General features: G+C 46.0%; 1 protein-coding gene and 1 long non-coding RNA gene across 13 annotated transcripts in view; one reads left to right on the top strand and one right to left on the bottom strand.

The window, feature by feature from the left end:
- Nucleotides 1-1,381: 1,381 nt before the first annotated feature.
- LOC136010798 (uncharacterized) lies at nucleotides 1,382-3,663 on the top strand. The gene is made up of 2 exons (XR_010611000.1): nucleotides 1,382-1,741; nucleotides 1,825-3,663. It is a non-coding gene; the product is annotated as an uncharacterized LOC136010798 (long non-coding RNA).
- The window catches only part of ALDH18A1 (aldehyde dehydrogenase 18 family member A1), a 40,280-nt gene continuing 28,981 nt past the window's right edge, over nucleotides 3,587-14,885 (bottom strand). For all 12 annotated transcript variants that reach the window (XM_065672519.1, XM_065672516.1, XM_065672517.1 and 9 more), the window contains 7 exons: nucleotides 14,568-14,788; nucleotides 11,404-11,541; nucleotides 11,100-11,295; nucleotides 10,826-10,947; nucleotides 7,537-7,723; nucleotides 5,893-5,988; nucleotides 3,587-4,849 (listed from right to left, as the gene is read on the bottom strand). In XM_065672519.1, coding sequence (XP_065528591.1) covers nucleotides 4,668-4,849; nucleotides 5,893-5,988; nucleotides 7,537-7,723; nucleotides 10,826-10,947; nucleotides 11,100-11,295; nucleotides 11,404-11,541; nucleotides 14,568-14,788 — 1,142 coding nt within the window. In that variant the 3' untranslated portion in view covers nucleotides 3,587-4,667. The remainder of the gene's footprint in view (nucleotides 4,850-5,892; nucleotides 5,989-7,536; nucleotides 7,724-10,825; nucleotides 10,948-11,099; nucleotides 11,296-11,403; nucleotides 11,542-14,567; nucleotides 14,789-14,885) is intronic.

The following is a 14,885-nucleotide window of genomic DNA, read 5'->3' as shown; positions in this document are numbered from 1 at the left end:
CTATGATGCACCTGTGGGGGTCTATGGGGGGTTTATGGGGGTCTATAGGGGGTTTATGGGGGTCTGGGGGGATCTTTAGGGATCTATGTGGGCCTGTGGAGGGTCTATAGTGGGTTTATGGGGGTCTGTTGGGGGTCTATGGGGCATCTGTTGGGGGTCTATAGGGGGTTTATGGGGGTCTATAGGGGGTTTATGGGGGTCTGGGGGGGTCTATGGGGGTCTATGGGGCTCTGGGGGGGGTCTATAGGGGATTTATGGGGGTCTGGGGGGGTCTATGGGGGTCTATAGGCTGTCTATGGGGGTCTATAGGCTATGGGGGTCTGGGGGGGTCTATAGTGGGTTTGTGGGGGTCTATTGTGGGTCTATGGGGCACCTGTTGGGGGTCTATAGGGGGTTTATGGGGGTCTGGGGGGTCTATAGGGGTTTATGGGGGTCTATAGGAGTCTGGGGGGGGTCTATAGTGGGTTTATGGGATTCTATTGGGGGTCTATGGGGCATCTGTTGGGGTCTATGGGGGGTTTATGGTGGTCTGGGGGGTCTATTGGGGTTTATGGGCGTCTATGGGGGGTCTATAGGGGATTTATGGGGGTCTGGGGGGGTCTATAGGGGATTTATGGGCGTCTATGGGGGGTCTATAGGGGGTTTATGGGGGTCTGGGGGGTCTATAGGGTGTCTATGGGGGTTTATGGGCGTCTGGGGGGGTCCTATAGTGGGTTTGTGGGGGTCTATTGTGGGTCTATGGGGCATCTGTTGGGGTTTATGGGGGTCTGGGGGGTCTATGGGGGTCTATAGGCTGTCTATGGCACTTTATGGGGGGCTATGGGGGTCTGGGGGGGGGTCTATAGTGGGTTTATGGGGGTCTATTGGGGGTCTATGGGGCATCTGTTTGGGTCTATGGGGTGTTTATGGGGGTCTGTGGGGGGGTCTATAGGGGGTTTATGGGGGTCTGGGGGGGTCTATGGGGCATCTATGGGGGTCTGTAGGGGTCTATGGGGGTCTGTGGGGGGTCTATAGGGGATTTATGGGTGGCCATGGGGGGTCTATAGGGGGTTTATGAGGGTCTGGGGGGGTATGTGGGGGTCTGTATGGGTTTATGGGGGTCTGTAGGAGTCTATGGGGGTCTGGGGGGGTCTATAGTGGGTTTATGGGGGTCTATTGGGGGTCTATGGGGCATCTGTTGGGGTCGATGGGGGGTTTATGGGGGTCTGGGGGGGTCTGTGGGGGGTCTATAGGGGGTTTATGGGGGTCTGGGGGGGTCTATGGGGCATCTATTGAGGGTCTATAGGGGTCTATGGGGGTCTATAGGGGGTTTATGGGGGCCTATGGGGCATCTATTTGGGGACTATGGGGGGTTTATGGGGGTCTGGGTGGGTCTATGGGCGTCTGGGGGGTTTCTATAGGAGTCTATGGGGCTCTATGGAGCTCTATGGAATGTATAGGGGTTTATATGGCTCTATGGAGTGTCTATAGGGGTTTATGCAGTGCCTATACGGATCTATGGGGTGTCTATAGGGGTCTGTGGGGCTCTATGTGGTGTCTATAAGGGCCTATAGGGGTGTCTATAGGGGGTCTAATGGGGTCTATGGTGCTCTATGGAGTGTATAGGAGTTTATATGGCTCTATGGAGTGCCTATAGGGGTCTATGCACTGCCTATACAGATCTATGGGGTGTCTATAGGTGTGTTTATAGGGGTCTATATGGCTCTATGGAGTGTTTATGGGGTCTGTGGGGCTCTATGAGGTATCTATAGGGGTGTCTATAGGGGTCTGTATGGCTCTCGCGTACATATAGGGGTCTATGGGGTGTCTATAGCCTATCTATAGGTGTCTATAGGGGTCTATGGGGTGTCTATAGCCTGCTTATAGGTGTCTATAGGCTGTCTATAGGGGTCTATGTGTGTCTATAGCCTGTCTATAGGTGTCTACAGGCTGTCTATAGGGGTCTATGGGGTGTCTATAGCCTGTCTATAGGTGTCTACAGGCTGTCTATAGGGGTCTATGGGGTGTCTATAGCCTGTCCATAGGTGTCTATAGGTTGTTTATAGGGGTCTATGGGGGTCTATAGGAGCCAATGGGGTTCTACCTCAACCACGCAGGGGGCGGGCCAACAGCCCCATTCTCGCCTCCCATTTGTCTCCGCCCACCGCGGGTGGCCGCTGCCGCCCTCGGCTCCCTTCGGAAAGCTTCGGCTCCGCTCGGATCCCTGCGGAGGGGACTTTCCGAAAAGACATTTTGGCTTTTTTTTTTAACAGTTTTTTTCCCGTTTCTAGCCCATTTTAATGTTGGCTTTTTGTTTTTTTATTTCTAAAGTGGTTTTGGCCATTTCCAACCCATTTTTGCCAAATTCTGACCCATTTTAACGCTTTTAACGCTTTTATGCCCACTTCTAAACCGTTTTAAGCTTTTATTTGCAATTTCTAAACTGTTTTCGCCGTTTTTAACCCATTTTTGGCCACTTCTAACCTGTTTAATGCCATTTTTTTCAATTTCTGCCTCTTTTTGGCCCATTTCTGAGTCCGTTTAAACCACTTTTTTCTTTTTCTAACACATTTTTGCCCATTTGTCACCAGTTTTAAGCCGGTTTTGACCATTTCTAACCCATTTTTTGCCACTTCTAACATGATTTATGCCATTTTTAGCCCTTTGTAACCCTTTTATGTCTGATTCTATCCTCTTTTAAGCCATTTGGCCCTTTCTAAACCATTTTTCTTCATTTCTAACCAATTTTTTGCCACTTCAAACACATTATTTCCCATTTCTTACCCATTTTAAGCCATTTTTTTCTGTTTCTAACACGTTTTCCCCCATTTCTAACCTATTTTAAGCCATTTTTGTCTATTTCTAAACTGGGCTGCGGGCGGAAAAGTGAGCGTGTGCTGCCACCAGGTGTCCAGACTTCGGTACTGCAGACGGTGGGAGGGGTGGGGCATGGCGTGGCGCGGGGCACGGGTCGCTGCTGCCATCCTGTGGCCAAAACGCGGTACTGCAGGTGTTGGAGATGGGGGGGGGGATGGCGGTGAGTGGCCCCGTTAAGCATCGCCACCCCCACGCTCCCATTGGCTGAGGCGCCTGTCAGTCAGTCTCAGAGCCGCCCCGTTTCCGCTCTGCCCCCCCACGACTCCCATTGGCTGAGGCGCCTGTCAGTCACTCTCAGTCCCGCCCTGTTTCCGCTCTGCCCCCCCACGGCTCCCATTGGCTGAGGCGCCTGTCAGTCACTTTAAGGCCCGCCCCATTTCCTCTCCGCCCCTCCGCTCCCATTGGCTGAGGCGCCTTTCAGTCACTATCAGACCCTGTGCTTCCGGCACAGCTGGCCTGAGCTGCCGCGCCGAGCCGCCCCCGGAACCCGGGAACTAGCCGCCGCTACCGGAGCATCCAGCTCGCTTCACCGGTGTCAGCACATGCGCTGACCGGAAGTGACGTGTGGATGCGGGGTCATGGTGCGGGAGAGGCGCGGAGCTGTTCCTCCAGCGCTGCGTCTGTGTGGCACGGCAAGAGATCCGGCCCTCGCTGCAGCACGTGGGGGAAGAAGCGTGCCTGCAGGCGGTACGCACGCCAAAACAGTGACGAAGCAGCACTGCTCTCGGAGGAGGGGTTGCAGAAGGTCGAGTTTTATATGAAACTAAAGAAAAATAAACCTTCGGTACAAACAGGTATCAAAGTTCACATGGGAGACAGTTGCGTTACTTATCTGCAATAGTAATCAATACAAAGAAATGAAATGGATTTTAGGCCGAGAAAGTTGGGGCTGATCAGCCTGGAGAAGAGAAGGCTGCGTGGAGACCTCAGAGCAGCCTTCCAGTACCTGAAGGGGGCCTATAGGGATGCTGGGGAGGGACTCTTCATCAGGGACTGCAGTGACAGGACAAGGGGTAACGGGTTAAAACTGAAACAGGGGAAGTTTAGATTGGATCTAAGGAGGAAATTCTTTCCTGTTAGGGTGGTGAGGCACTGGAATGGGTTGCCCAGGGAGGTTGTGAGTGCTCCATCCCTGGCAGTGTTCAAGGCCAGGTTGGATGAAGCCTTGGGTGAGATGGTTTAGTGTGAGGTGTCCCTGTCCATGGCAGGGGGGTTGGAACTGGATGATCTTGAGGTCCTTTCCAACCCTAACTATATTCTATGATTCTATGAAATATAAAAGGTTTCTTGTTCAAAAGCTTATGCATTTGAAACACATATGCCCTTATCACAAGAGTAATCAAATACAAAGAATGAAAGTGTAAGCTTTCTGGCTTTCAAAAGCTGCCTTGATCATAAGACAGAAGGAAGAAAAACCAAACAACCAAAACTCCAGCAGCTATCTGGCTTGTTCTCAGAACAGACAGCAGCTGAACAGCACAAAGACTTAGAAAAAACTGATGTTCTGCCATTAAACATATTTGCTATGAGTAACAGGGGATACAAAAAGAACACAGCAGGTATTTAAATCTTTCCTTAGTTACCTGTGTTTTGAAGAATTCTATCTCTGGGAGAAGTCAGGTCAGTTTGCAAACACTAAGAAACAGAAATAAAAAAATAATCTCACAGATGGGATAATTTGGTATTTGTTGTACTGTGGAGTGACTGAGATCAATGTTCCTGAGGATGAAAACTAAACTCCATCCTCAGAGTGCCCTGAAGATCTCTAGGAACTATTTGTAGCCCTGGGGCTTCCCGCTGCCCTCATGTTCTCAGCTGGTATTTCTCTGAGGGAGAGGGAGGCTTTCATGAAGATACTTCATGCTCCCATGCTCTGAGAAGTCAGAAACAACATGATTGTCCCCCCTCAGCAACCACTTTGTAGTTAAGAGTCCTTCAATTCCTACTGGTCCACGTGCATGGATACGAGAAGTACTAATTCCCACTTCAGCACCTGCAGGAAACACACAAGATAAAAGGTAGTTAATCTTCAGATGTTCACTTCATACGTATGAGTTTTGCACCTTTATGTAAAACCAGCTGCATCTCAGTGATGTGCTTTTCTCTGCTCCCCTCCAGATGCCAGAAGTTATGTTTACTTGATTTAAAAGTTACAGGAGCTTAACTATTACATTATAACTTGTAATATTTATACTTGTGGCTGCTACAGTGTTACTTTTAGAGAGAAAGATGTGAAAGAAAAGGTACCTCTCATATGGACCTTAGACTTTTAACTTTAGGTTTAATCCTTTTTTTTTTTTTTTTTTTAATTTTTAAACACTACATTAGTCACGATTGTAATCTCATCTTCTATCCTTTTTAATCACGTTGAGGAGGTACTGCAAGACCTTAGCTAGAATTTTTTTAATCCAATAGAACACTAAAAGTTCCAGCTGACACAGTAATAGCCTGCTATGGAGATTCCCGAGTTTTTGCCTCAGGAAGGAATGTTTCCCTTGTAATCTGCAATCACGGTAGGTGCACCTCTGTATTTAAGCAACAGATACTCAGTTTGTTCCCCCCTTTTGTTCTTCAACACTGCAGGGCTGGTACACAGGACAGCAGCTCAGTCGGCCCAGCAGGAATGAAGTATGGCATTCCTTACAGCATCATTAGAAAGATAAGCAAAAGAAAAACTGTTCACTAGTTTCAGATCCTGTGTTGCATTGTTCTAGCATTATGTGCATACAGCATACTTTGTTCTGATTGGATAGAACTTCAAAGGATCCAAAACATCTTCGCTTCCTATGCTAAATTAATCGACATAATTTGTGTAGCAGTATTAGCTGGTGCTGACAGGAAAGAGATACTAAACTGTCTGTTGTTTCAGACGGATTAAATGTCTAGGCTTCAACTTTTCCTATGGTACCTTTTCTGAAAACTTTGTATTAGATAATCAGATCAGAGACTAATTCTATCTTCCAGGATTCAGACTGCTACACTTTTCATACAACAGCAAATCCTGCAGTCACATCCCTGCAGTATTTTCTCCCTTACCAAGTCCAAATCTATAGCCATCAGAGAATCGGGTGCTGGCATTCCAGAAAACACACGCACTGTCCACATGCTGGAGGAAGAACTCTGCTGTTTTCTCTGGGGAAGAGGCAGAGAAAAATAAAATCCAGTACATAGAGAATGATCATGCACTCTAGTGAACACAGCATAGTACAGTGAACAGGTAACAATACAACTTTCCCATGGAGACACGCAGCCTGGGCTAAGACATGTTTATACCATCTTCACAATATGCTCATCAAGTAGACACAGCTGCAAATGTTACAAGAAGCTTGCAAAGATTAGAAGAAAGCAAAAGCGCTCCAATTCTAACCATGTCTTGCCCAGAACCTGCAAACAGGATAGTTATATGAGAAAGGACAACTGCCCCAAATAGTATTTTGCAGTCAAACTGAGACAGTTAAACCAGAGAGTCATTTCTCCATTAAATCTCAGACACGGAATTGTTCCAGATAATAAGAAAATCCTAAGCTTCATTGCTATTGCAGGTAATACTTGGGAAATACCCAACTGCAGAAGTACCCCATGAAATCAGCTAACTAAATCTGTTTAACACAGAACATGCAAGACCTGAGCAAGCTCAAGCAGAGTTATACAAGTCTTAGTCCTCTGGAGGACTCCATCCTCTGTGAGACTGAGAGCTGCAGGTCAGTTGTCCTTAGTGACAAGGATGACTTACAAACTTAATATGATCACAGATCTTTGTGACATTAAGCTTTAAGTTTATATTAAGCTATATTAAAGATCAGCTATATTTCCAGTACACTCCCCAGCAAATCACTAGTGCACCAGGCCCCATGGCAGCAGGTTACGGTATCAAATGCATACCTTTTAGTGACACTCATTTAAGCTCAGCAAGAGGTACAGAAACAGAAGTCTGCTTGACTCACACATCTGCCCACCTGCAGATCAACATGAACTTACTGCAGCTGATCCTCAGGAGTTCCAGGCTTAGTCTGGTTGGAGAATCAACATTTGTCTGCAGCCCTAGCTACGTTTTGAACTGGCACAGTGTTCAAACTGCATGTGGGACAGGTGCTAGGGATGGGAGCAGCACAGAGCTGCAAAAAAGGAGCACAGGTTCACAACTAAGAGGCAAGAAACTGCAAACTGAGATCAATGCAGCTTTTGTACTAGGGATGCAGAAGTGGGAAGTAAGCAACTGAAAGAGGTAGGGAGAAAACATTTGTGGTCCTTGTTTACAAGGCATAAAAATGACATGGGAAGACAAAGTGGATAAAGTCTCATCTTCCCTACAATCCTTATTCCCACCAGCCTTTAGAGGCCTAAGGACATCTTCAGGATACAGGAGATGTTCCTGCAAAACCTTCTGACGCCGTAAGTCTTGCACGATACAGGAACAGAAAGCAATTTGCCTGGCAAGAGCACGTGCTGACTTGCCACTGGCCAGTCACTCAAGCATATTCCTTAAAATGGTGAATAAGGGTCACACAACATGTTTTCTCTGAGCTAAACAGGACTGTAGGCACATTTAACTCATAGGCCTCCAGTTGGTTACACCTACTACAGACCCAAGAGAAGAACTATTGCAATGTAAGTGGCTACACTAACACCAAGAATTGGCAAACTAGAACAGTAGCTTAAGGAAGCAGACTGATCACTAACCATTCTCTGTGATGATAACATCTGTGTGAGAACTTCCATACTTGTGGATGTGTTCAACAGCCTCTTGGACACTGTCCACCACCTCAATGCAGCACTCCAGGTCCCCATATTCTGTGCGGAGAGATTTCACTTCTGAAGGGCTGAATGTCAAGTAAGATGCAAACTTTGGGCCAGCGTGAATCTTCACCTACAATAACAGAAACATTTTGTGCTGTTGACCATACCAGTGTGTACCAGGTGAAAGTGTGGCTTCTGGTACTCTGTGGGAGAGAGTGAATTTTCTTCACAGCAGCCCTACGGTGCTATGTTTTGCACTTGGGACTAAAACAGTTTTGAAAACAAACTAGTATTTTTGGTTGTTGCTGAACACAGCTTGCACAGCATCAAGGCTTTCTCTTCCTTCCCCCTCCTGACACTGTTCCCCAGGCTAAAAGGTTGGGATTGTGCAGGAAGTTGGGAGGGGACAGAACCACCACAGCTGACCTGAACTGACTAAAGGGATATTACATGCCATATAAAATCATGCACAGCAATACAAACTGAGGGAAGGGTTTTTTGAAGAAGATAGGCATTGCTCAGAGACTGGCTGGGATTTGGTCTGCGTGTGGCAGATGGTGAGTAATTAGCTTTGCCTCACTTGTATGGGCTTTTGGGGGCTGGTTGTCCATTGCTGCCTCTCCTTCCCTCCTCTTTCCCCCTTCTTCTTCCTCTTTCTTTTGCATATCAAACTATCTATCTTTCAACCCATAATCACAGCAGCTGAGACACCTAAACAATGAGAGATAATATACAATCGATACAGCAGAGAAATCCCCATGCAAACAAAACACAGGAAATTTTGACAAGACAAACATAAACAGGAAATAAGGCACAAGTCTGCAAAATCTAGAGTTGTGGTCAATGGCTCAATGTCCAGGTGGAGACCAGTAACGAGTGGTGTCCCTCATGGATTGGTGTTGGGACCGGTCTTGTTTAACATCTTTGTCGCTGACAAGGACAGTGGGATTGAGTGCACCCTCAGCAAGTTTGCCGATGACACCAAGCTGTGTGGTCCGGTTGATACGCTGGAGGGAAGGGATGCCACCCAGAGGGACCTTGACACGCTCGTGAGGTGGGCTGATGCCAACCTTATGAAGTTCAACCATGACAAGTGCAAGGTCCTACACCTGGGTCGGAGCAATCCCAGGCACAGCTACAGACTGGGCAAAGAAGAGATTCAGAGCGGCCCTGCAGAGAAGGACTTGGGGGTGCTGGTCGATGAGAAAATGAACATGAGCCGGCTGCAGTGTGCGCTCGCAGCCCAGAAAGCCAACCATATCCTGGGCTGCATCAAAAGGAGCGTGACCAGCAGGTCGAAGGAGGTGATCCTGCCCCTCTACTCTGCTCTTGTGAGACCTCACCTGGAGCATTGTGTGCAGTTCTGGTGTCCTCAACATAAAAAGGACATGGAACTGTTGGAACAAGTCCAGAGGAGGGCCATGAGGATGATCAGGGGACTGGAGCACCTCCCGTATGAAGACAGGCTGAGGAAGTTGGGGCTGTTCAGCCTGGAGAAGAGAAGGCTGCGTGGAGATCTCAGAGCAGCCTTCCAGTACCTGAAGGGGGCCTATAGGGATGCTGGGGAGGGACTCTTCATTAGGGACTGTAGTGACAGGACAAGGGGTAACGGGTTAAAACTTAAACAGGGCAAGATTAGATTGGATATAAGGAGGAAGTTCTTTACTGTGAGGGTGGTGAGGAACTGGAATGGGTTGCCCAGGGAGGTTGTGAGTGCTCCATCCCTGGCAGTGTTCAAGGCCAGGTTGGACGAAGCCTTGTGTGAGACGGTTTAGTGTGAGATGTCCCTGCCCATGGCAGGGGGTTGGAACTAGATGATCTTAAGGTCCTTTTCAACCCTAACTATTCTATGATTCTAGAATTTGAAGGCTTTTAAGAAGGTATCCATAGAATGGCATTTTCTTGTGCAACTGTAAATTACTTTACTTGCAAATCCTGCTCAATCCGAGGAAGGCCTGCAAGGATGCTGGAGAGGGACTCATCATCAGGGACTGTGGCGACAGGACAAGGGGTGATGGGTTTAAACTAAAACAGGGGAAATTCAGGTTAGATATAAGGAAGAAGTTCTTTACTGTGAGGGTGGTGAGGCACTGGCACAGGTTGCCCAAAGAAGTGGTAAATGCTCCATCCCTGGCAGTGTTCAAGGCCAGGCTGGATAGAGTCTTGGGCAACATGGTCTAGTGTGAGGCATCCCTGCCCATGGCAGGATGTTGGAACTGGATAATCTTTAGGTCCTTTCCAACCCAAACCAGTCTGGGATTGTGTATTTGCATGTTTCTTGTTGTCAGGTCACATCAGACAGAGGTAACATCCTCCCCACTGTATTAGGAGCTAGACGGGTAGTCGTGGAAATGTACTAATCCTCACACTCCTCCCATCCAAAGTTTGGAGACCCACCCTTCACTCTGCCATTCCCGATAAGCAACCAAATGACATTAAAAAAAAAAACAACCAAAAAACATCCATTAAATGAGGACTTGCTCCTGATTACCCATCACCTTCTTTTACTGTGACCCTTTCAACATCATCAGGACATATGGCCTCCCTAATTTAACTGCATTAATCACTGCCTGTATACTCTATTTGCCAAACACACACTGCTGTGTGAAAATCCTTGATTTATGTGCAGTTCACGCTACTTCATGGATATTTCTCTCCCAGTGCATCTCTGCTACCTGTACTGAGAAAACATTACCCATGTCAAGACAACTAATTAGTATGCTGGCCTTTCACTGTTCCTTTGAAATACTAGGAGGGTGGGGATAATGGGCAGGCAAGATGAAAGGTTTAACATATGGGGCTGAAGCATATTCATAAAGGAGAAAAACAGAAAGTGAATTCACTAAATTAATGAAGAAAAGGCCTTGCATCTGGGAAGTTAACAGCAATTAAATCATAATTAAGAAGGGTAGAGAAAGGGTTGTGTGTATGCTTTTCTAAGGCAGATGATTTGTGCTACATAAAAGGAAGTATTTGTATCCCAGTAATGGCACATAGCTGTCCTGAAGAAGCTGCTTTGAGGTCATTTCTACAAAAAGCCTTGAGATTGTGTGGAGAATTAAAGAAAGTTCTTCTGTAAGTTCATTTACATGTATGAAGAGACATGCAGATAACTTAAGTGTTATGCCATCATAAAACTAAATATGGCTACACCAGCTAGACCAAATGTTTCTGAAGTGCTAGGAAAAAAAAAAAAAGGCAACAAAACAAAACACAAGTATGAGTGACTAACCTGTTCTACTCTCAACATGTCTATGATTTGATCGAACAACGGGGTTCTCAGCAAGTCTCGATGAATTAAGAGAGTTTCCAGAGCATTACAGGCAGCAGGATATTCACACTTTGAGTCTCTGACTGAGGTTTAAGAGCAGATAATTGGTTACATAGCATTTACAACAAAGATTTTGAACAGCATATGAATTATCAATTACCATCACCATATTGCATAGTAAAGATATCAAGTTCAATTACATCTGTGTGATTTAAGTCACCCTCTCCCAGCTTACTTATTCGTGTAACCTTCTCAACGCTGGCATCTGTGTCCACATACACATGACAGATCCCTTCACTGTGTCCCATCACTGGGATTCCCTTAGCAGCTTTCTGGATATTTCTGACTAGCTGTGATGAACCACGTGGAATGATCAGGTCTATCAGCTTATCCAAACGACAGAGATCTTCTACTTCTTCTCTTGTGTTCACCTGTAGTAGTTGAATACAAACAATCGACAGTTTGAACACTCAAGTTCTGCCCATACTTTTTATACATACCACATCAAATAAATCATTGATTTAATTCTAGGCTCTTACTAGTTGCACTGCATCTTTGACTCCATGAATGGAGAGTGCTTCTTGTGTCAGATGATGAAGGATTTGATTGCTATGTGCTGCCTCCTTCCCTCCTTTAAGAAGTAGCCCATTTCCACTGGCTATGGCCAAAGCAGACACCTGTCAGAAAAGAATTTATTTGATGGGAGGGGTGTGCAGAGACAGAGTAATCTGTCTCTTCTATCAGAATAACACCCACAAAATAAGAACAGGATTTCTAACCCTGTTGATTTACTCAATGTGAATTTACAGTTTTCATTATATAGCACAGAAATAAAAGAAAAAAAAAATCATGACAAATAATAGCACATTTAACTCCAGAAATGAAATGTGTTAAGTGTTTCAGGAACAAGCCTGAGTTTTCAGGGTACTACTGCCAGGGGCAGACTGCAGCAGACAAGTCAGAGAAAACCCTGGATGTAGACTCCAGTATGAATCAGGTAGCTATATGGGCAATCACCCCAAGGAGAATAATTTTAGGTGCAAGAACTTCTGTCCCCAATCATTCTCACAGAAAATGGCTAATGAGCTCTTCTATAAGCAGGAAGGACATTTTTATCGTGCTGTCTAAATAGAAGTCACAGACAACACTTGCTGCAAGTATGAGGAAAAACCATTGTACACAATAGGGTCAGCATCACCTATATAGTTTTGCTTTCATGTTCATAATCAGAAGCAACCGACTGATGCTGTTGCCTTTCTGTTTAAGGTGACAGATTTCACCCATTTGAGACCAGCAACATAAGCAGACCATATTTCAAAAAGTGCTTTGAAAAAGCCACTGCTTTTTGGAAGTTAGATAAAAAATTACTCCTGCTGTTGAAAATATATACCCAATTTGTTAGATCTCCAGACACTAGTTCTTATTGGTGTTTTCCCCACTAAACTGAAAACCTCTTTAACAGAGGGTGATGGTAGGTCTTACTGTTTCTTTCAGTTTTTTGTTCTTTTCTTACAAAAGAGTGTATCAGACATGACAAGGCTCTCTTCCCAGACTTATGTTATTTTTGCATCCCTTTTTGTCTTTCTCACCCCGATCCTATTCACAATGGCCTCACAATTTGTCTACCTCTTTGGGAGAAGGGGGAGGGAAGCAAAAAAAAAAAAAAAAAAAGATTACACTCCTTTAGAAAACAGTCATCTCCTCTCTAGAACCTCTGCGTGCGGCCATCCAGCCTATTCTTTATCCACCGAGCAGTCTATCCATCACATTGATGTCTCTCCAGTTTAGAGACAAGGATGTTGTGCGAGATGGTGTCGAATGCTTGGCACAAGTCCACGTAGATGACATCAACTGCTCTACCCCTGTCCATCAGTTCTGTAGCCCCTTCACAGAAGACCACCAAATTGGTCAGGCAGCATTTCCCCTTGGTGAAGCCATGCTGGCTGTCACCAAACACCTTGTTGTTTTTCATGTGCGCTAGCACACTTTCCAGGAGAATCTGCTCCACGATCCTGCCAGGCACAGAGGTGAGACTGACTGGTCTGTAATTCCCTGGGTCATCTATTTTCCCCTTCTTGAAAATGGGGGTTATATTTCCCTTTATCCAGTTGTCGGGAACTTCACCTGACTGCCATGATTTTTCAAATTTGATGGACAGTGGCTTAGCAACTTCATTTGCCAGCTCCTTCAGGACCCGTGGGTGGATTTCATCAGGTGCCATGGACTTCTGCATGTTCAGGTTCTTAAAGTGTTCTTGAACCTGATCCTCTCCTACAGTGGGCTTAAGGTCTTCATTCTCACAGTCCCTGCATTTGTCTTTCAAGGCTTGGGTGGCGCCGTCAGAACATTTACCAGTGAACACTGAGGCAAGGAAGTCACTGGAAACCTCAGCCTTCTCCAAATCCAGGGTAGCCAGTTCTCCTGTTTGCTTCCAGAGAAGGCCCACATTACCTGTAGACTTTGTTTTGGTGGCTACATACCCACAGAAGCCCTTCCTGTTACCCTTATCATACCTGGACAGTCTCAATTCTAACTGGCTCTTGCCCTTCCTGACCTGAGCCCTTGCTTCCTGGACAACATCCCTGTATCCTTCCCGGGCTGCCTGTCCTTGCTCCCACCTTCTTTAAGCTTCTTTTTCCCTTCTAAGTTTTGTCAGCACTTCCTTATGCATCCATGGAGGCCTCCTGGCCTTCTTGCCCCACTTCCTTCTTGTCAGCACACAACACCTCTGAGCTTGAAGCAGGTGATCCTTGAATATCAACCAACAGTCTTGGGCCCCCCTGCATCCATTATAACAGCATTTACTGACAGCAACAGTCCCACACAGTGCTGCAGATGAAGCTATTTGATTTTTAAAATATCTGCCTTATTCCCAGCACAACATAAATGACATTCACTTACAGTACACCAGTCAAGACTTCACCGGCCCTTCCAGAAACGTCAGTACCCAAGAACTGAGAACAGCATTTTTCCTCACATCCATCTCACAGCAACTGAGTAACAGTTATCATTCCACCTCACACAAGCAGTGTCAGTACAGGACAGACCACTCAAAGCCTGCAACTTCTGTGCTTGGTCTGTGCTCCGCAATTTTTTATTGGTTTATTTTTTTAACCATGTATTCCTAACAGTTACAGTTAATTGCTAGCATCTGTATTACACAGCTCCTGTTTAATCCTAGCCTGCAGCTCAGCATTAAACAGTTCCTGTTTAATCCTAGCCTGCAGCTCAGCTGTACGCAGCATGGACAGATAAAACAAGTGCTCATTGGTAGGAGCCTCCCACGCTATCAGTTAGGCACCGAACATAAATTTTTAAGACAGAACTTTCATCATCTGAAAATAAGATAACTCTTACGTTGGGTTTATTAAAAAAAAACCAAAAAAAACAAACCCAACAAAAACACACCAACAAAGAAACCCAAAAACCCCCAAAATGCAAAACAAAATAACAAAACGAAAAACAAACCAACGAACAAAAACCCCAGAACCAAAACAATCCAGGCCTGAATAACTCCGCAGAAGGAAGTCCTAACAGTATTTCTGCAGGGAACACAGGGGTGCCAACAAAACCAATTTTAGAATAATCTACACAAGAATCCTCTGAGACAGTTCTTCTCACAGCCTCCCAGTTGCCCACCAACAGAAATACCTTTTATTTTGTCATCAAAGAATTCGCAACAGTGTAAATATGCCTGCCTTACCTGTGGAAGGCAGTCAGGTCGGGACTCAAAGATCACAAGAAGGACGCCAATAGGCACTGTCACCTGCTCCAAATCCAGGTCTTTTGCTATTCGTGTTCGGCGAATTACACGGCCAACGCTGTCCTGCGAGGATGCTGCGATCTGACGCAGACCAATAGCCAAGCTGTTCAGCTTCGATGTGGACAGACTCAGACGTTTCAACAATGGAAGGGCCAATCTCCCTAAAAGCAAGGAAAAACTGTGCTGGAGACAGGGGGGCCCTTGCTACAGGAGAGACATTGAGGTGCTGGAGCAGGGCCAGAGAAGGGCAATGGTGCA

The sequence above is a fragment of the Lathamus discolor genome, chromosome 3, assembly GCF_037157495.1.
Source record: "Lathamus discolor isolate bLatDis1 chromosome 3, bLatDis1.hap1, whole genome shotgun sequence".
NCBI classification, from domain to species: Eukaryota; Metazoa; Chordata; class Aves; order Psittaciformes; family Psittacidae; genus Lathamus; species Lathamus discolor.
The sequence above is the reverse complement of the archived record's forward strand: the minus strand, read 5'-3'. Positions and strand labels throughout refer to the sequence as shown.